Source organism: Pleurodeles waltl, chromosome 3_1 (genome assembly GCF_031143425.1).
Source record: "Pleurodeles waltl isolate 20211129_DDA chromosome 3_1, aPleWal1.hap1.20221129, whole genome shotgun sequence".
Taxonomy (NCBI): Eukaryota; Metazoa; Chordata; class Amphibia; order Caudata; family Salamandridae; genus Pleurodeles; species Pleurodeles waltl.
The window spans coordinates 528136280-528158534 of record NC_090440.1 but is presented as its reverse complement, the minus strand read 5'-3'; the positions used below and the strand labels follow the sequence as shown (position 1 = coordinate 528158534).

Below are 22255 nucleotides of genomic sequence, written 5' to 3'. Positions count from 1 at the left end.
ATCATGCTGATAAGTGCTGGCAGATTTGCCCTGACCCCCCTGTACCTTAGATCAGCACTTACATGTTGAAATCTAACCCATTGTTACTATGGCAAAGTCTGTCTGTAATGACTATCTTTAGGTTCATAATAGTTAATGGTCACAGCACACTTCCGCTACAGTCGACCTATTTCTTCCACATTCTGCATCTAGCATGACTTGGTTTAGAGTTGTGCATCAATTATTGTTTTCAGAACCATGTATTGTCATCAGGAAGTACATTCATATATTGCATTCACTAGGGTCTATAAGATGGCACCCTTTTCTTGTGGTGCCATGTTACGTTGGAACTATCCACACACCTTAACTGAGTTGTTACTGCAGTGTCTGCCAAGGTAAAAGAAGAGTATTACCATGGAAAGTAAATGTCAATGAACAATGGTTTCACATGCTGCCTAATGAACAAGGTACTTATTTCAGTAACTATATTTCTGTTGGACACGCTGACCACATGTACCTTACTGTGTGAATAGTCCCCAGGTGCCTGACTAGATATGGACTCTTGGAAGCAGTATTCCTTTGCACCGGTAGGTGGAGCCATGCAGCTTTGCGCTAAGGTCACCCCTCCAGAAATAACATGTGGAGCCGCATATAAGCACCACTCATGCACAGGGATGTCAGTTGCTTTCTAGGTTGTCCATGCCCTTACACAGACACCGAGCCCACTAGCAGATTGGCACGGCTAGTGTGCATATCTCTAGATTAGGACATTTTTTTGTTGGAAAAAGATTCCTGTTCATAGAACGGGGAGGTGGAAGGGTCCATGAGGAATCTGTGGTTAGAATATCCCAGAGAAACATTGTTTCAAAAAGTAAGTAACTTGTTATTCTGATGGATACGTCTAACCGCAGATTACTTACCTTGCGAATAAATACCATAGCGGTACTTCCCACGCTTAACAGACTGTCAACTGACAGACTACAATGTCCCTCTCAACAGCCTTGACTATCTATGGAGTAGTGCTTTGTGAATGTGTGTACTGATGCCCACATAGCTGCCTGACAGATGTCCATTACAGCCGCTCCACTTGCCAACACAGTAGGAGCAACTTCGGTTCTGATGGAATGCTCATTCAGGCCTCCTGTAGACAGATTGTTTGCCAGGGTGTAAAAGGTCGTTATGCAGAGAACAATACATAGAGATGGGGTCTGTTTTTGCACTCCGTGGCACTTCTTTGCCCTGGAAAACTCTACATAAAACTGATTGTTCCCCCAGGTGCCTAGGCGCATTCCTTACAAAATCTTAGTGCCCTCCTATGGTCCATGAGATGGAGTCTTTCTTCCTCCTTAGAGGGATGAGGTGGACCTCCCCAGAAGGGTGATAACCTGTTCAATATGTAACGGAGTGATGACTTTCAGTACAAAGGAAGCTCAGGTTGTCCACACCATCTAATCTGGAAAGACTGTTCTGTAAGGTGGGTTGACAGAGCCTGCAGCTTGCTCATGCTTCTAGGTGATGTTATGGCAGCGAAAAATACCTTATTTAGTGCCAGGTGCCTCAAAGTACAATTGTGCAGTGGCTCAAAAAGGGTTACCATAAAAAAAAGTGAAGACCATGTTCACGTTCCACTGTGGGATCACAAAAGGTTTGAGAGAAATAAATGTTGCAGACCTTTCAAAAATCTCATCACAATAGGTGATTTAAAAAGAGGGCTGCCCAGGCAACTTCTAAAAACGCAAAAGAGCCAGTAAGTACCCCTTAAGAGTGCCCTAAGCAAGTCCTTGCTAGACCAGGGGCATAACGAACAAGAAAACTTCAGACAGTGTCCCGCGTAATGGGTAATTTTGTCTTTGCTCAATATCCAAGCATGGAGATGCATATTGTGTAGGCCTGGATGCAGTGCCCTGCTACTGCTGCTACAAGATGCTCTCGAGCAGGAGTTTGATCAAGGGACAGATGCTGATGACTAGAGGTTCCGTGTGTCAGTGTCCTGGCCTAGTCTGGTGCCACTTGGATGACTTGATCCTGGTCGTTTCATTGTTTTTTTTCTTCAAACTCTGGATAGGCGAGACAGTTGTGGCAAGGCAGACATGAATTCCAAGCTCCACTGTAGACAATTGGTGTCTTTCAGAGAGAGGGCTGCTTTACAAGCTCCAAAGTGCAAAAGTGGTGACATAGCCTGTTCTTTGCGATGGCAAGAAGTTTGAGCCTGAGTTTTCCCCATTGCTGGAAGACACCTGAGCCACCTCTGTGCAGCCACCAAAACTTATCAGTTTAGCTTCCATGGCTAAGTTGGTCCTCCTTGGTGTTTAGAGATCATGCCAGGGGGTTTGCTGCCAGTGATATCTCTTGACAGTCCAGCCACTTCCAGCAGTGCTGATTCTACCAACATTGGGCCCCAGACCCCACCTCATAGTGATTGTTGTGCTACCACGTGAGGGATGGTGTTGTCCTTGTGCAGCTGCACCAGCCTTTCTCTGATGGTGGGTAGTAGTACCCTTCAACGCCAATGGAATCACCCTCAACTCCAATAAATTGATGTGTAGTCAAGTCTTGCTGAAGACCAGAGACCCCTGATCTCCATCTCTCCCAGGTGAACGCAGGAATGGTGATGGTCATCTGCTTTGAGTGGGGTAGGTGGAGGGGTCTGACCCAGTCTCAGTCCACTATTTCTGGTCTTTTGCAGACTCATTTGAAATCTTGATACAATTTCCATATATTCCCACGATGCTGTACCATTAGGGATTTGAGGTCCCACTGTAAAGGCAGCGTGTACCACCTGGTATATTTGTTCAAAACAACAAAAGTAAGGCGCTAACAAATGGATAATTAACTATACTATTTGTAGATGAATTCAAAATGTAGTAAATCCATTCACAGGGGCATATGCTGAATACAGAGTACAAAAAAAGGTGAACAAAGCCTGAACACTTTCCTGATGCAATCAATGAAGAACAACAAACAAAATCACAAGTACAAAGTATAGGTTGTAAAGTTTCTAGCACACAACACCAGAGTGACCTGCAATAGTTCAAAACATTCAGTGATATGGGTCATATCAGGGTTGATCCACTCTTGCAATAATGTAAAAGGCCTGTGATAGGTCCACTGGTGAGATCACTCATATGATGGCAGTCTTGTTATTGAAGAAGCAAATAGCGGAGGGATGTTGACGTTTGGGTCTCTGTTATACTTAATATGTGAGACCATCCTCAAAACAATGCTTAGAGTAACTTTTAAACCCCATATAGTTGGCAAGCAGGAGGTCCACAATTCTAGAAGCCTCCGAGTCATCAGCAATGAGATCCAGGACGGAGACTGAAACATCTGGATCCAAGCCTCAATGACTTGGACCCTCTGTTCTGGGTAAAGGCACAAAAAGCATACTGTTTCCAAAATACCTCTGATGAATGAGAGCTTCTGTGATGGAGGCACATGTGACTTTGGCACATTGATAGTGAACCTAACAATGGTGGAAAGTTTGCCGTTGTGTGGATGTGATTGATGACGGCCTTCAACAGGTGGTCGTCAGGTTATAGAAAGGCTGATAATCCTGACCTTCAAGGTGTGCTAGAACAACTAGAATCACACAGCCTGGAGATGGAGAGGTAGAACATCACTTTACATCCTCCCTAAATCAAATGCTTAAACACAAAAGTGTCTGGGAGACGGTGCGGTCAGCTTAGGTGAATCTGCAAGATGCCCTCTTAATGAATGTGTGACAACAGAGGACATCATCCCCTCCCAAACCAGAGAGCAGATAACTCCTAGCTAATAGGGTACAAGTTATGTAAATCCAGGTAGGACTCATCTGGGTGCTAGGTTCCACTGAGTTATTTTGCTGTTGGCAAATTGGCCAGTCTGTTAGAGATTCTTGGCCCTTACGAATGCCCAAGACCAGTTAGGCTAACCATAGGGGCCGAAACATATTCTAGGGAGATGTTTTGAGTCATTACTCACTCACCATCCCAGCAAGATTTTTAGATATACTTGGGGTCCCAATATTGAACATGACCGGTCTGGGTACCCTAAGGTATTTTTTATTTTTTCTGAATAGCATCATTTGTCCAGTCAAACTTTATATAAGAACTCCCTCCTTCCTTTTTACCAACCAGGAGGTCGAGTCCACCCTGGTGGCATGGTCCTACCAGGGTGTGGAGAGGTTGCAGAGGATGAAGCATGACACGAATAGTGTGTGAGGCTTCCTCTCCCAAGAGGAATGGCCAGACCGGATTAGTAGGTTGTCTAAATAGGGCTAAGACTTGTACCTCTAACTGGGGGATTAAGTCCTGGTGTCTCTTGTGCTATGACAACTGCCATCACTTTTGGGAACACCTGAAGGGCACTGGTGAGGCCTAGAGAGAGTACTTCAAACTGAAAAAGCTCCTAGCAGGCTGTGAACCCCAGGTAGTGCCTGTGGGCCTTTAAGACGAGAATATGGAAATGTGTCCTTGCGATCCAGTGCCACTATCCATTCTCTGGGGTCTAGGCCAGACGACCTAAGCCTGTGTGAGCACCTTCAATTTGTCTTTTCACAGCATTGAGAGGGTGAAGATTAAAAATGGGATGATGACCTCTGTGCTTCGGGAAAAGAAGGTAGTGGGGGTAACACCCAGTTCCTCCTTCTGAGACCGGAAGACTGTCTATGACTCCTTTGGCCAAAAGGACCCTCATTTCCTACTGCAAGATAGACAAGTGGCCCTTCATCAGCCACCCTGATGGTGGCAGAAGGTGTGGCTGGACATAAAGAAATGGGAGGGCTAAAAAGCCTGATGGTTTAGTGTAGAAGGCTAGTGCTGGTGAAGTGGAAAATCCCAACTGTAGCTATGGAGAAAGCAAAATTGCTAGTGGAATTGTCTTGCAGAGGACAGAAAGACACAAGGAATGACTTTGGCTGTGCTCTTCCTGAACTGTTCAAGGGTTGAGTTAGCTTTTTCTCCCCAAAAGGCAAGAGCCGTCAAGTGGCATATCCATTAAGGACTCTTGGGTGTCCCCAGAGAAAGCTGTAGACCTCATCTGGATATAGCATGTAAGAGCAGTATTAGCACCCATCACTCAACCTAAAAATTTGGTTGTGTCCAAGCCAGAGTGTATGACAAATTATGCAGCATTGCAACCGTCTTGAATAGCCTGTGTAAGGGACACCCAAATTTTGTCTGGGGCAGCTGGTAAAACATGTGTTACTGTTTCCCAAAGGGCATGAGAGTAGTAGCCTAGAAGGCAGCTGGCGTTCACTGACCACAGGGCCAGGCTTGTGGAGGAGAAAATCAGATTTCCAAATGTCTCTGCTGTTTTAGAATAAAGATTGGGTGGAGTGGAAGAAAAAGCATTGGAGTTTACACTGCCTGTGGGTGCCTGTACTTCCACTCTCTCTGCCGTTAGATGTTGAGTAAAGAAGACTGAGTCATCGGGTGAGGGACTATGGTGACAAGCAACCTGCCTGTTTAACATACGATCTGAGCATGTTTTTTAGCACATACCCAAAAGGGTATCCATAAGGATTTCATTAAGTGGTAAACAGGGCTCTGTAGGAGCCTGATCTGCTAGAAGTCTTTACCTCCGTAGTACGGAAGCTGTAAGTCTAGAACTTCTGCTGCCCCTAGTATAACAATTGCTAAGGAGCTGCTTTCCTCTGTGGCAGGCCCTGTGGGAGATACAAGCCCATATCTGGAGATGTATCCAAGCCACTGGCATCTCGAAGTTCCTTGGGCCAGTATTCTTCACCATATTGGGGAACATAGATGTCCCCTTCATCATAATTGCCATTGTCCGATCCTGTGCCAAAAAGTTTGGGCCCTCCCATGTGATATGGCCAAAGTATTGGAATGTGAAGGATTGCCTACTGTCTGTGTGCATGTAGGGGCTGGGCATGATCTCAGACAAAGTCATGGTGGATTCTGCTTGAAGTCAGATAGCACAATGGACTGTACATCCTCCTTCGGCATCAATGTGACAGGAACTGGTGCAGGGGATGATGATGAGACCAAAGTCTGCATTGGAGTCCGTGGTGAACCCAATACGGGTTCAATGGCATAGAGTGCATTCAGCGGTGACCTGCTGGCTGAAGTCTGATTTGGAGGTTCCTAGGGATAATTTTAACCAGAATGTATGCCAGAGAGAGCTTTAAAAGTGCAGTAAGTTTGCAGCATGGCCTCTGTGAAGGCTTCTTCTTGCTGTGATGTTGCAAACCGATCCGAAAATTCAGGAAGTGCCAAAACCAGACTTTGATTTGGTTCCGATGGAGGTCAGGAGTGAGACCAAGAGGCAAGTGGACACCCTCTGGATTCTGAGAGTGGCAAGAATCGGCCAATTCCTGCTTCAACTTCTTATGCTTTTTCTTGAACTTACCCGAAGACTTCGGCCAGAGAATGACCTAGGGAATGGGACTTTCCTTTAGAATTTAACTTGTCATGTAAAGGAATTGTGTTATATTTGGTGACATAATGCTTGGTCTCATAGTCCTATATGGCCTTTGGGTTTCTCTGAGCTCAGTTGTCACAAGCCTTGGAGTTGTCCTTCGACTCCGGACACCATAAGAGTACCCCACAAGTACAGTAGTTTTCTCTGTATGCTCAATTGCACTATTGTCTTTTAATTCCTGGAATTTAAGTATTACAGGCAATTATAAAACGTTGTCTTATAGGGAGCAAGTGGAGCACAAGTATGAGAGGTTTTCGTGACTTAGGTTGACCAGAGTTGTGTGCATGCTGTGAGTGCAAAACGTTTTCGTTTTTTAAATTCGTTTTCAGTAGCCTTTCATATGAAGTGAGGATGCTGACTTAAAACGTTATCTTCAAGCAGGAGAGAGATGCGGGCTGTGCAGCAGTGGTGGGAGAGAAAGATTTGGGTTGTAGTTGAATGGAAGGTAGGTTAAGAAGGTTGGTCTGTGTTTGAACAGGAGACGAGGAAGGTGCTTATTGAGCTCAAATAGAATGAGAAAAAAGATATAGTGGGACGTATTTGTAATGGAGATGTGAGAATCTTCAAGTGAATTACTCTACTAAATTTACCAAATGTTGAAAAAACATCATGAAATTTGCAGAGTGAAGGTGAAGGCTTGGCTTTTATCTTCTCTCATTCATGAATGTAGAAGATAGATGCCATATTTTGCATTGATCTGCCTTTTTCTTGGTGACCATTTGCTGACTTCAGATGTTTGGCTGCATTCAACTCTAGGTACCTTGTTGTCCCTGTGTGTCCGTGTGTCCATTGAGGACGTGTCTTTATGGTTCTATTCTTTAATGCCATAAATTGCAGAAGGGGGACCATTGAAGTAAACGTGATGCTCGTTGCATCTCTGGAGCTTCCTAGCTGTCTTGTCATACCCTTCACACTTAGGGCATTGTAGTAAAACAACAAAAAATGTTGGGGTGAAGGCTTACAAAAGCCTTAGCCACTGGCAGTCGGTTGGGCTGTCTTCCGGTTTATATGCAACTTTCAGGGTAGTATGCGTTCCCATGGGAGTAGATATTGTATTTTACTACTGTATATGTAGACTGTGTATCAGGCCATTAAAGGTTTTCTGATTGGTAAAATACAGTGACCAGTTGACTGGACTCTTTCAAATTAAGAGTAGAGAAACAAAACTGTAATCAGTGTTTGTTTTTTGGTTTTTTTGGTTAAGCTACCAGCTCTTACATAAGTTTGGTGTGCTTCAGTATGCCTTTTCAGGTGCATTAAACTCCAGAAAGGAGTGTACATGGGTTAAGTGAGCAGACCCATGGGAAATGGATATACGGAATTGTGTGTTTGGTAAGGATAACCAGATAAAATGGCAGGAGTGTGGACTGACAGTAAATGATCTTTCAAACTATGTAGTGAGTAATCCTGGTTCTATTAACCTTATTCATCTGTGCACTGAAAGGTGCAGAATTAAGTATTTGTTGGGCATAAGTACCCCCCCCCCCCCATTGTCTTCTGAGTGGACTGTGCCAAAGATATGTTGTTTAACATTTAGTAGGACATGCTTGTCTATGGTTGGGAGCTTTTGTAGTGGTATTCCATCAGAACTTCGTGAGTAACATTTCTAAAATAACACTTATCTCTTATTGGTTCTACAAACAAGTACCTTGAAAACAAAGCTTTTCAGAGTGTTCACAAAATATATCGAATTAAGGACAGTCTGAAAATATAATTGCTATATGGGTATGTGGATTGGTGTTAAGGGTGTAGGGGGTTAACCACCATGGCGGCTAAGTGACGTAGCTCTTAAGGAATGTGTGCATATAAGAGAGGTGTATGGTTTGGGGTGTAGAGTTTTTAAGGGTGTACAGTTAGGGGTATTGAACTCAAGTATATGTGGTTACAGGTTAAGGATTTAGACATTAAAGAATAGTGGTGATGACTTAAACAAAGTCCTTTTAACATGGGACTTGTTTGGATCCAACACACATTCTAGCCTAAGCGCATCCACACTCATGTTTATAAACGATGCTTTGTTTTACCATCAACAGTCCTCTGGAACCTTCTACTTCTGTAATTGCTGAAAACGGATCTGGCTGTTTGGCAAGTAGAACAACCTCTTCCTGTATCCCAGTTGTGAGTGGGGACATTTTTTTTTTTTTTTTTTTTTTTAATTTATCATCCTAGTCCGCAATCCAAGCAGGATGTTGTCACATATCGACTTAATATATATTTGATCTCTTCACTTTCTATGTTGAGCTAAGAATTTTACTGTTTCTTGAATTCAGTATCTTGCAGCTCAACGTCATAACAATCTAAATAACGCTTGAAATTCCACCTTGTGGTATACTATTATAAATGAAATTGAGAGAACCATCACACTCAGAAAAAATACATTTAGTTGGTGATTCCACCAACTTCTGCCAACTATAATCCTCATAGGCTTTTATCTCCGCCAGTAGTGTGTTCACAACTCAAAATTATTTACAGTGGTTCACAGGTTTTTACTTCTATCCCCATTTCACGAATGACTATTATCCTTTGTTATCCTTTGCACCACCTCCAGAATTCAGTACCCTCTTTATACTAGATTCATTCCAACGTGCCTGCCAATTTATACATGGTGCATTTTTATTTAAACTGGCATTTTTTTAAAATTGCTGTTGCAATTTCTTAATGTGAAGTACATCTCCTTTTAATTCCAAGCCATTTTTCTTTTTGAGCGATATCGTACGAAGAAGCTGTATGTGTTTTTATTTCTGCAACCCGTGTCTGTTCTAGTTATCTTGCGTAATGCTTGATTTAAATACTGCTGATCAGATAGATTTAGAAATTAAGAGACTGGTATCAAATGTAAATGCAGATTGTGGATGACATACACTTCTAGGTTTTGCCATCGTTAGCTTGAAATACGATTACACAAAACATATTCAATCTGATTGGCCGATATGGATCATTGACACATGTAGCCTCTGCTGCCTATCCTGACGACAGCGTATACGGTGAGTACTGAAGGCAGGCAGATGTACTAAATATGGGCATCAGTCCTCCGTTGTGGGGCCTAAGGGCTTGAATGTGTCCAGTATGTTTGTGGTTTAAATGCGGGAGGATAATTGCGAGCAGGGAAGCACACTGCAACCGTATAAACTGTTTAGTTCGCTGAATAGCATTTTCTTGTTTCTCTATAATTCGTTTAAAAAAAGTTAAAATCTGTAATACTTCCGTGGCAGCAGAAGCGGAGAGAGGAAACCCCTGCGGTCAGGTTTGTTTTGATGCAAGGCTCGTGCGTTGGTATCACAAGGCTGCAGCACAGGCGGGTTTTTATTGGACGGCTTGCACTGCGTGATCTGATGCTTCACGTGTTTGCTTACAGGCTCCTCTGGGTTCCTTTCGCGCCGGACATCATGGGAGAGATAAAAGTTTCTCCGGATTACAACTGGTTCAGAAGCACTGTTCCACTTAAAAAGGTAGGAGTTTCTCCACGCGTTTCAGCCGTAACGTTGTCGCAATCCCCGAGGTACTTGCTGTTCTTGTTTAAGCAACTTGATTAAACTTTAATGGAGCACTGCCGGGTTTGTCCACTTTCTGTGCTCAGATCTGTATTGCTAATTTTCCGCCTGAACTGTGTGTGCTGCAGGGGCGTCCCGAAGTGACTTGTTTGCGTGTTTTGACGTAGATGAGTGGGAAATACATGTTTTCTCTTTTATTGCTGAAGTAACCTTTCAAATACGTGTTCCGCCTTGTCACGCGAGTCGGAAATTACATAAAACACGCTATTTCCTTGAGAAGGAAGGTGGTTAAGCTCCGAATCTAGATTTCTACTCCATAGTTTCTTACAACATTTAGTAGTAGCAGAGGGCTGCCAACTCATCTGAGCTGCATCCTTACTCTTTCGCTGTCCCTTAACGATCAGCCGTTCAGGTTTTCGGAGAGGAGGACCGCAGATCACGACTGTAAAAAGCAGCATTTCTGTTACACACGGGCTTAGTTTCACAAGAAAAGAGGCCTCCACAGCCTCATCATTTGTCTACAAACGACCTCTTGTTGAGGTAGAAGGGCTCTGTTCGCACCTTCCTGGATTCTGCGGTCTCTTCCACTTAAAAGCATTATACTTTTCTACTACCGCCAACCCAGGGCAACCTACCAGTTGGTTCTCATTCAGGGAAATTAAGCACACATCGCAGGTAATTAGCTAAATAATCCTTGTACCGCCCCTGCCCAACCATAGGACTGATGTGTCGTTGTAACATGTATGTTTGTACTGCCGCTGCTTCTTCCTTCTGCCCTCAGTGGTCTGTTATATTGCCACAGACTCTCTGGCCTGTCCTGCATGGTTGGTTTGATGCCCTCCCCCCCCCCAACCAAACTTTCTCCTGCCCTCCATGGTCCATTGTGATGCCACTACCGCTCCCGCCTGCCCCGGGTGGTCAGCTTGTTGCCTTGGCACCCCTCTCCCTGCCCTCATTTATCTGAGTACGTGGTCTTGACCGCTGCCTCCCCACAGTATTCTAATGAACAACTAGATTGCTAACATTCTGTATTTGTTACATAAGTGTGGCACACCTGACATCATCTTGATATAATCACAACTGTAATACATAAAGCATTTCCTTTAGAAATTATAAAATGAGATGTTCTTACTCCCATAGAAATTATGGTTAGTGCTCTAAAAAATTAAAATGTGGACATATTTTCTGAGTTCTCAAATAGCAAATAATTTAAAAGTGCTTTGTCGCTATCTTTTTTTTTTTTTTTTTTTTTTTTTTAAATCATTCGATCACTTGATTATATGTTACACTTAAGGGAGAGGATGTGGCGTTACAACAAGAACTGCAAACATTGCCATGGGGGAACCAATTTCGAGTTTCTGCATCAGTTCGACATCCTGTGATTCTGGAAAGATCACTTAATCTCCCCATGCTTAAAACTAAAATGAATGTGTTCACCCGCCTACGCTCCACCGGGATCCAAGGCCAGGCCCTGGACTGGATCGCCTCCTTCCTCGCTAACCGCTCCCAAAGAGTTTACCTCCCTCCGTTTCGCTCAGAACCCACCAAGATCATCTGCGGCGTACCTCAAGGCTCATCGCTCAGCCCGACACTCTTCAATGTCTACATGAGCCCCCTCGCCGACATCGTACGCAAGCACGACATCATCATCACCTCCTACGCCGACGACACCCAACTTGTACTCTCCCTCACCAAGGACCCCGCCAGCGCCAAGACCAACCTACAAGAGGGTATGAAGGACGTCGCAGATTGGATGAGGCTCAGCCGCCTAAAGCTGAACTCTGAAAAAACGGAAGTCCTCATCCTCGGCAACACCCCGTCCGCCTGGGACGACTCCTGGTGGCCCACGGCCCTCGGCACCGCACCGACCCCCGCAGACCACGCTCGCAACCTCGGCTTCATCTTGGACCCTCTTCTCACCATGACCAAGCAAGTCAACGCCGTGTCCTCCGCCTGCTTCCTCACTCTCCGCATGCTCCGTAAGATCTTCCGCTGGATCCCCGCCGACACCAGAAAAACCGTGACCCACGCCCTCGTCACGAGCCGCCTGGACTACGGCAACACCCTCTACGCCGGGACCACAGCCAAACTCCAGAACCGCCTGCAACGCATCCAAAACGCCTCGGCCCGCCTCATCCTCGACGTACCCCGCAACAGCCACATCTCCGCACACCTGAGACACCTGCATTGGCTCCCAGTCAGCAAAAGGATCACCTTCCGTCTTCTCACCCACGCACACAAAGCCCTCCACAACAAGGGACCGGAATACCTCAACAGACGCCTCAGCTTCTACGTCCCCACCCGCCCCCTCCGCTCCGCTGGCCTCGCACTTGCTGCCGTCCCTCGCACCCACCGCTCCACGGCGGGTGGGAGATCTTTCTCCTTCCTGGCGGCCAAGACCTGGAACTCCCTCCCCACCAGCCTCAGGACCACCCAGGACCACTCCGCTTTCCGGAGACTCCTAAAGACTTGGCTGTTCGAGCAGCGATAACCCCCCCTTTCCCCCCTAGCGCCTTGAGACCCGCACGGGTGAGTAGCGCGCTTTATAAATGTTAATGATTTGATTTGATTTGATTTGATTCTTGTGTAATGTAACTGATGCTTTTGTAAAGCATTCCAGTACCTTTGGGTCAAGTCTGCGGTGTACAAAACTGCAAATAAAACCACAAAAATAATTGTTTTGCACACATTTGTCATTGGGGCTACGTTTGAGTGAGATTTATGCTACATTTGGGCTCTTTTTTTCTCTGGGGCCATCTAGGGAGACTTATTTGTTATGAAGCTCCCTATTTTCTTCATTTACTGCAGTATCCTCCATGGAAAATGCTTTCGGTTTTCCACTTTGATTACATTAAGCTGCGTCGACAGTGGCCTTGAGGCCCTACATCTGGTTAAGGACATCTGGTTTTTTCGTGGGATGTCCAACAATCCCTTATGTGGACATGACCTTTGGCATCTGTAGGAAGCTTGTGTGGTGAGCATCTATGGTGTTATTGCCTTATACCAGGTCCAGGTATCCCCAATTATCTATTAGTGAACTGTGGGCAGTGTATAGGAAGCCAGGGCTCTCTAGACGTAACCGTGGATGAGCAGTCAAGACTTATCTCGAAGGCATGCAAAGCTTAAGCAATACCACTATAGTCACACAGCACTCACACATGAACAAACCACACAGTGTTACAAAAATAAAGGTACTTTATTAAGGTAACACACAGACTAGAATACTGCAGATGCAGTCCCTCAACTGGAGTTAAGTAAACACACTATTATATTCACATTGGCAATCAGTAAGGAGCATAGAAAGCAATAGGCTTTGGCAAAAGCAATAGAAAAAGTGTAGGCCCTAGGGGGAAAGCCAAACCATATACTAAGTAAGTGGAATGTGAGATACAGTCACCCACCCAAGGATGTGGAATAGAGGGGAGCTGGAGAAACTAGGAACCCCAAGAGGTGAGTACCAGAGTGGCCCCCAGCAACCAGGAGAGCAGAGGTAAGTACCGGGTTTTCCTCATAACTAACACAAGGACTTTGGAAAAGGATTGTGCAAGACCCAAACAAGACTGGCAGAACCCAAAGGTGGATTCTGGCAGAAGAGGGCTGGCAAAGGAAGGGGTGAAGTGTCCAGCTACGGTAGGAGCCTCCACCCACCATTCTGTGGATTCAGGACCAGGTCGACGGGGGACAAAGAAGACCAGCTGTGCAGCACAGGCGATGGAGAGGAGTTCCTGAAGTGATGCAGATGGTGTCCCACGTCTTCTGTCGGGTAGCAGTTGGTCAGTGGTGCTGGTGAACCACCAACAAGCCTTGGCAAATGCAAAAGAAGAAGAGGAGTTGCAAGGCTGAAGAAGACCAGCAAGGCCCAAGGGACTCGACCCAAGGAGGGGAGTCTGTGGTGACCCTCAGCAGCCGGGAGAGTAACAAGAAGAGGAGGCAGCCCCCACAGGCAACCCACTGGCAGCAGGCACAGCAGTCGCAATGAGGCCCACTCAGCAGACATGAAGAGGAGTCCCACATCGCTAGAGCAGCGGGAAGGAGACTGTGCTTTTCAGGAAGAAGTGCTGGGGGCCAGGGCTACACTGAGCCTGAAGATCTCTTGGAGGATGAGTAAACAATCCTTGGTAGCTGCAAGAGTCACAGTGCTCAGGGATACTGTCGTGCAAGGAGAGGCAAGGGCTTACCATCTCCCAAACTGGACAGTTGGCAGAGAAGACCAAGGGGACCTCTCCAGACCATCACCTGTGATGCAAGATCCACACAGTTCCGGAGGAGAGCAGATCCACTCAGCCAGTCATTGTTGCAGATGCAGGGTAGTGGCTCCTTCACTTCAAGGGAGATTCCTTCGTACTTGTGCAGATTGAAGACTCATTGCCCTCAGAGGATGCACAGCCGGGGAAATGTTGCAGTTGCTAGAAGGAGCGGGTGAAACAATGTTGCAGAGCGGGGTTGTCACTAAAGTTGCAGATTGTCGGTTCCTGTGGGGGGCAGTTGCAGTCCCAGTGGCCAGAAGAAAACTTAAACGATACAGAGGAGTCCAGCAATGCTGGGGGTCCTTTAAGGAGCCCCCAGAGTGCATGTAATCACACAACCAGTACTGGCAACAGTATTGGGGTATGATTCTGACATGTTTGATACCAGACATGCCCAGGTTCGGAGTTACCATTATGTAGCTGGACACAGATAAGTGACCTATGTCCAGTACATGGGTAAATTGGCTTCCCTGCTATTACGAAGTCCAGGGTAATGGATCTGGAGTTCTTTGGGGGTGCCTCTGCTCAGGCAGGGGTGCCCTCACACCGGTACCTGCACCCTGCCCTCTGGGATAGGAGGGCCTTCCATAGGGGATACTTACAGTGACCTGGTGCAGTGACCTGTGGTGAAAGAATGCACACCTTTTCATGCAAACTGCAATAGCAGGCCTTCAGGCACATTTTGCATGGGCTCCCAATGGTGGCACAATACATGCTGCAGCCCATGGGGAACCACTGGTCCCCCAGTGCCCTGGGTACCGAAGCAGGGACCTAGGGACCTGTATACGGGCACCAGTATGCCAATTGTGGGGTGTGCACAGTCCTAGGCAACCAAATTTAGAGGGAGAGAGCACAGTCACTGGGGTCCTGGTTAGCAGGATCCCGGTGAAAACAGTCAACGCATACTGACAACAGGCAAAAAGTGGAGGTAACCATGCCAAAAAGAGGGTACTTTCCTACAAAGCCTCACCCCCACCCCCCCCAACGAAGGACAATAAGGATAATGTTGCTTACTTCAGTCTTCTTTGTCTAAGTGGAAATATGTGGAGAGTCCATTTGCATTTGAGTGGGTACTCTCAGGTCTATGTTCCACTGTAAAGTCCGTTCCCTGTAGGGAAATGGACCACCTCAAATGTTTGGGATTTTCACCTTTCGTTTGCTTTAGCCATAGGAGGGGCTTGTGGACTGTTTGAAAAAGGAAGTGAGTGCCAAATAAGTATGGTCTGAGCTTCTTTAAAGCCCAAACCACAGTAAATGCCTCCCTCTCTATGGCTGACCAACACTTTTCTCCGGGTATCAACCTTCTGCTTATGAAAGCTACAGGTTGATCCTGACCCTCTTCATTCAGTTGAGACAGTACTGCTCCTTTCTCTACCTCAGACACATCTGTCTGCACAATAAATTGCTTGGAGTGATCAGGGCTTCTTAGGATAGGAGCAGAGCACATGGCCTGTTTGAGGTTCTCAAAAGCGTTTTGGCAGCTTGCTGTCTATAAAACATTCTTGGGCATCCTTTTGGATGTGAGGTAATTTAAGGGGGCTACAATGGAGCCACAGTTGTTAACGAACCTCTTTTAGTACCCTGTCAGGCCTAGGAAGGCTTTGATTTGCGTTTGAGTCGTAGTGGCAGTCTAATCCAAGATGGTTTGGATTTTTACCTGGAGTGGTTGGATCAGGCCTCCACTTAAGGTGGCCCGGATAAACCCCCTTTCCCTGTCCTATCTGGCACTTTGATGCCTTGATAGTGAGACCTGCCCTTTGCAGAGCCTCAAGTATATTCCCAAGGTGGACCAGGTGATCCTCCCAGGTGGAGCTAAAAACGGATATATCATCAAGATAAGCTGCACTGAAACTTTCAAGCCCTTGTATAACTTTATCCACCAGTTTTTGGAATGTTACAGGGGCATTCTTGAATCCAGAGGTCATCACTGTAAAGCAATAGTGCCCACTAGGAGTGGAGAATGCTATTTTTGGTTTGGCATCGTCTACTTGATCTGCCAGTAGCCAGCAGTCATGTCAAATATTCTTAGATACTTGGCAGAAGCCAGTGTATCTGTTAACTCATCTGCCAAAGAGATAGGATGAGCATCTGTTTTGGTTACAGTATTGACATCTCTATAGTCAACAGAGAACCTCATCTCTCTTTTACCATTCTGAGAGTAGGGTTTTGGGACAAGAACTACAGGACTAACCCAAGGGCTGTCTGAAGGCTCAATAACTCCCAGGTCTAGCATCTTTTGCACCTCAGCTTTGATGCACTCTCTGACATAATGAGGCTGCCTGTAAATTTTACTTTTGACAGGCAGGCTGTCACCTGTGTCAATTCTGTGTTCACACCATGTAGTTTGACCAGGGGTCAGAGAGAACAATTCAGAGAACTGTCCTAGGAGATTTCTAAAATCATCCTTTTGTGACTCAGAGAGGCAGTCTGCAAGTACAACCCCCATCTACGGAGCCATCCACTGTATTGTGGGAGAAGAGGTCAGGGAGAGGGTGTAGGAAAGTACCATCTTGCCTGGCATGTTACCCCCATATTTCACTGTATATATGTTGTTTTAGTGTATGTGTCCCTGGGACCCTGCCAGCCAGGGCCCCAGTGCTCATAAGTGTGCCCTGTATGTGTTCCCTGTGTGATGACTAACTGTCTCACTGAGGCTCTGCTAACCAGAACCTCAGTGGTTATGCTCTCTCTGCTTTCTAAATTGTCACTAACAGGCTAGTGACCAATTTCACCAATTCACATTGGCATACTGGAACACCCTTATAATTCCCTAGTATATGCTACTGAGGTACCCAGGGTACTGGGGTTCCAGGAGATCCCTATGGGCTGCAGCATTTCTTTTGTCACCCATAGGGAGCTCTGACAATTCTTACACAGGCCTGCCACTGCAGCCTGAGTGAAATAACGTCCACGTTATTTCACAGCCATTTACCACTGCACTTAGGTAACTTATAAGTCACCTATATGTCTAACCTTCACCTGGTGAAGGTTGGATGCTAAGTTACTTAGTGTGTGGGCATTCTGGCACTAGCCAAGGTGCCCCCACATCGTTCAGGGCAAATTCCTCGGACTTTGTGAGTGCGGGGACACCATTTCAAGCGTGCACTATACATAGGTCACTACCTATGTATAGCGTCACAATGGTAACTCCGAACATGGCCATGTAACATGTCTAAGATCATGGAATTATCACCCCAATGCCATTCTGGCATTGGGGAGACAATTCTATGATCCCCACAGACCCGGGTACTGCCAAACTGCCTTTCCCGGGGTTTCACTGCAGCTGCTGCTGCTGCCAATCCCTCAGAAAGGTTTCTGCCCTCCTGGGGTCCAGCCAGGCTTGGCCCAGGAAGGCAGAACAAAGGACTTCCTCAGAGAGAGGGTGTTACACCCTCTCCCTTTGGAAAAAGGTGTCAGGGTTGGGGAGGAGTAGCCTCCCCCAGCCTCTGGAAATGCTTTGATTGGCACAAATGGTGCCCATCTCTGCATAAGCCAGTCTACACCGGTTCAGGGATCCCCCAGCCCTGCTCTGGTGCGAAACTGGACAAAGGAAAGGGGAGTGACCACTCCCCTGACCTGCACCTCCCAGGGGAGGTGCCCAGAGCTCCTTCAGCGTGCCCCAGACCTCTGCCATCTTGGATTCAGAGGTGTGCTGGCACACTGGACTGCTCTGAGTGGCCAGGGCCAGCAGGTGACGTCAGAGCCTCCTTCTGATAGGCTCTTACCTGTGTTACTAGCCTATCCTCCTTCCTAGGTAGCCAAACCTCCTTTTCTGGCTATTTAGGGTCTCTGCTTTGGGGAATTCTGCAGATAACGAATGCAAGTGCTCATCAGAGTTCCTCTGCATCTCTCTCTTCACCTTCTGCCAAAGGATCGACCGCTGACTGCTCAGGACGCCTGCAAAACCGCAACAAAGTAGCAAAGACGACTACTGCAACCTTGTATCACTTCATCCTGCTGGCTTTCTCGCCTGTTTCCTGGTGGTGCATGCTCTGGGGGTAGCCTGCCTCCTTCTTGCACCAGGAGCTCTGAAGAAATCTCCTGTGGGTCGACGGAATCTTCCCCCTGCAACCGCAGGCAACAAAAGACTTCATTACCGGTCCTCTGGGTCCCCTCTCAGCACGACGAGCGTGGTCCCTGGAACTCCGCAACTCTGTCCAAGTGACTCCCACAGTCCAGTGACTCTTCAGTCCAAGTTTGGTGGAGGTAAGTCCTTGCCTCCCCACGCTAGACTGCATTGCTGGGTACCTCGTGATTTGCAGCTGCTCCGGCTCCTGTGCACTTTTCCAGGATTTCCTTTGTGCACAGCCAACCCTGGGTCCCCGACACTCTAACCTGCAGTGCACAACCTTCTGAGTTGTCCTCTGGCGTCGTGGGACTCCCTTTTGTGACTTCGGGTGGACTCCGGTTCACTCCTCTTCCAAGTGCCTGTTCCGGTACTTCTGCAGGTGCTGCCTGCTTCTGTGAGGGCTCCCTGACTTGCTGGGTGCCCCCTCTGTCTCCTCATCAAAGTGGGCACATCCTGGTCCCTCCTGGGCCACAGCAGCATCCAAAAACCCTAACCGCGACCCTTGCAGCTAGCAAGGCTTGTTTGCGGTCTTTCTGTGTGGGAACACCTCTGCAAGCTTCTTCACGACGTGGGACATCCATCCTCCAAAGGGGAAGTTCCTAGTCCTCTTCGTTCTTGCAGAAACCAAAGCTTCTTCCATCCGGTGGCAGCTTCTTTGCACCCTCAGCTGGCATTTCCTGGGCATCTGCCCACTCTCGACATTGTCGCAACTCTTGTAATTGGTCCCCTTGTTTCACAGGTACTCAGGTCTGGTAATCCACTATTGTTGCTTTGCTGGTGTTGGTCTTCCTTGCAGAAACCCCCTATCACGACTTCTGTGCTCTCTGGGGGTTATAGGTGCACTTTACACCTATTTTTCAGGGTCTTGGGGTGGGCTATTTTTCTAACCCTCACTGTTTTCTTACAGTCCCAGCGACCCTCTACAAGCTCACATAGGTTTGGGGTCCATTCGTGGTTCGCATTCCACTTTTGGAGTATATGGTTTGTGTTGCCCCTGTACCTATGTGCTCCTATTGCAATCTATTGTAACTTTACACTGCTTGCATTACTTCCTTTTGCTATTACTGCATATTTTTGGTATTGTGTACATATATCTTGTGTATATTTGGCATCCTCATACTGAGGGTACTCACTGAGATACTTTTGGCATATTTTCATAAAAATAAAGTACCTTTATTTTTAGTATATCTGTGTATTGTGTTTTCTTATATTGTGCATATGACACCAGTGGTATAGTAGGAGCTTTGCATGTCTCCTAGTTCAGCCTAAGCTGCTCTGCTATAGCTACCTTCTATCAGCCTAAGCTGCTAGAAACACCTCTTCTACACTAATAAGGGATAACTGGACCTAGTACAGAGTGTAAGTACCCCTTGGTACCCACTACAAGCCAGGCCAGCCTCCTACATTGGTTGTGCAGCGGTGGGATAAGTACTTGTAACTACTTACCACTTTGTCATTTTCTACTTTTCATAAGAGAAAAATATACAAAACAAGTTCAGTGTATGTACACCTAACCAAAAAGTTTTGCTTTTCTTCTCTTACACTATCTGCTAAGTGTTGAAAAGTACTCCTAAAACTTTCTAAAAGTTTCAAAAAGTTGAAAACGTTTTTTTTTTTTTTTTTTTTTCTGTTCTTTAAAAAGTCCTGAAACTTTTTCTCTCTTATCTGTCTCTAAACCTTCTTCTATCATGTCTGGTGTAGGAACTCCTCTTAATTTGGTCAATACAACTTATGACCACCTTAACTTTAAGAGCCTAAGGAGTCTCTGCATTGATATAGGTTTAGTGGTGGGAAAGAACCCTACTAGAGAATTTCTGTCTAATATGATTATTGAGAATGATAAGGCCCTGGGTGGCACCTCATCTGAAAAGTTGCTAGATAGCTCACACTCTGACTCAGGGGAGCCCCTTGAGGGAGTGTTACAGGGTTCTCTTCCTAATCTGCCCCTTAGCAGACCACCTAGCAATGCTGGTAGTAATAGAAGCTCCCATCACAGTAGGGATGTTTTTGTTCCTGGAGGCCAGGTTGTTAGAGTGCCAACTGTTAGGGACAGGTCTCCCTCTGCTCATTCCAATATTTCTTCTGTGCCAAAACATTCCCAACCCACCCACCCTGATGACAAAATGTTAGAAAGGGAACTCAGTACGTTGAGAGTGGAAGAGACCAGGCTGAAGCTTAAACAGCAACAGCTGGCTCTAGACAGGGAATCCCTAGACTTAAAAAAGGAGAGACAGAGGTTGGAGTTAGGACCCCATGGTGGCAGCAGCAGTATTCCTGATAGCAATCCTGTTAGAGAGCATGATTCCAGGAATCTGCACAAGATAGTTTCCCCTTACAAGGAGGGGGATGACATTAACAAGTGGTTTGCTGCACTTGAGAGGGCCTGTATGGTACAGGGGGGTCCCTCAAAGGCAGTGGGCTGCTATCCAATGCTATCTTTCAGTGGAAAGGGTAGGGATAGGCTCCTTACTGTGAAGGAAAGTGATGCCAATAATTTTACAGTTTTGAAGAATGCACTCTTGGATGGATTTGGCTTAACCACTGAACAATACAGGATTAAGTTCAGAGAAACCAGAAAAGAGTCCTCACAAGACTGGGTAGACTTTGTTGACTATTCAGTGAAGGCCTTGGAGGGGTGGTTACATGGCAGTAAAGTTTCTGACTATGAAAGCCTGTACAATCTAATCCTGAGAGAGTATATTCTGAATAACTGTGTGTCTGATTTGTTACACCAATATCTAGTGGACTCAGATCTGACCTCTCCCCAAGAATTGGGAAAGAAGGCAGACAAATGAGTCAGAACAAGAGTGAACAGAAAAGTTCATACAGGGCGTGACAAGGATGGCAAGAAGAAGGATGGTAAGTCTTCAGACAAGGGTGGGGACAAATCTAAAAATGAGTCTATATCAGGCCCACAAAAACACTCTGGTGGAGGTGGTGGGTCCAAATCCTCTTCTAATCAAGTAAAAAAACCATGGTGCTATTTATGTTAAGTAAAAGGCCATTGGACAACTGGTGCCAGCTGTCCAAAGAAAAGCACCAAACCTCCCACTACCACAACCCCTACTGCAACCTCTAGTGCCCCTAGTAATAGCAGTGGTGGTGGGAGCAAACCTACTAATAGCCAATCCAAGGGAGTAGCTGGGCTCACTTTTGGTAATTTAGTAGGGGTTGGTCTTGTTAGGGAGACCACAGAGGCTGTGCTAGTCTCTGAAGCTGCCATTGATTTGGCCACCTTGGTTGCTTGTCCCCTTAATATGGATAAGTACAAGCAACTTCCCCTAATCAATGGTGTTGAGGTTCAGGCCTACAGGGACACAGGTGCCAGTGTTACCATGGTAATAGAGAAACTGGTACACCCTGAACAACACCTACTTGGTCACCAGTACCAAGTGACAGACGCTCATAACAACACTCTTAGCCACCCCATGGCTGTTGTGAATCTCAACTGGGGGTGGGGGGGGTTACTGGTCCAAAGAAAGTTGTGGTTGCCTCAGATTTACCTGTAGACTGTCTACTAGGGAACGATTTAGAGACATCAGCTTGGGCAGAAGTGGAGTTAGAGGCTCATGCAGCAATGCTGGGCATTCCTGGGCATATTTTTGCTTTGACAAGGGCTCAGGCCAAAAAGCAAAAAGGACAGGGTGACTTGGATCCTGGAACAATGGACCAAGTGCTGCCTAAAGCTAGGGTTAGTAAGGGTAAATCCCTACCCACTATCCCTCCCTCTCCAGATGATTCTACTTCTGAGGAAGAAAAATTTCCCCCCTGTGCAGAACCTTCATCAGAGGAGCTGGCAGCAGACACTGCTGAGCTTTTGGGTGGAGGGGGGCCTGCTAAAGAAGAGCTGAGTGTGGCACAGCAAACCTGTCCCACATTAGAGGGTCTAAGACAGCAAGCTGTCAAAAAGCAACATGGGGATGTCAGTGACTCACATAGAGTTTACTGGGAGGACAACCTCTTGTACACAGAGGCAAGGGACCCAAAACCTGGAGCAGCCAGGAGATTGGTAATTCCCCTGCAGTACAGAGAGTTCCTCCTAACTCTGG

At 46.4% G+C, this 22255-nt stretch overlaps 1 protein-coding gene across 1 annotated transcript in view; it reads left to right on the top strand.

The window, feature by feature from the left end:
• Window positions 1-22255, top strand: part of SPG21 (SPG21 abhydrolase domain containing, maspardin) — a 278589-nt gene that overhangs the window by 39792 nt on the left and 216542 nt on the right. The window contains exon 2 of the mRNA XM_069222818.1: window positions 9755-9848. Coding sequence (XP_069078919.1) covers window positions 9786-9848 — 63 coding nt within the window. The 5' untranslated portion in view covers window positions 9755-9785. The remainder of the gene's footprint in view (window positions 1-9754; window positions 9849-22255) is intronic.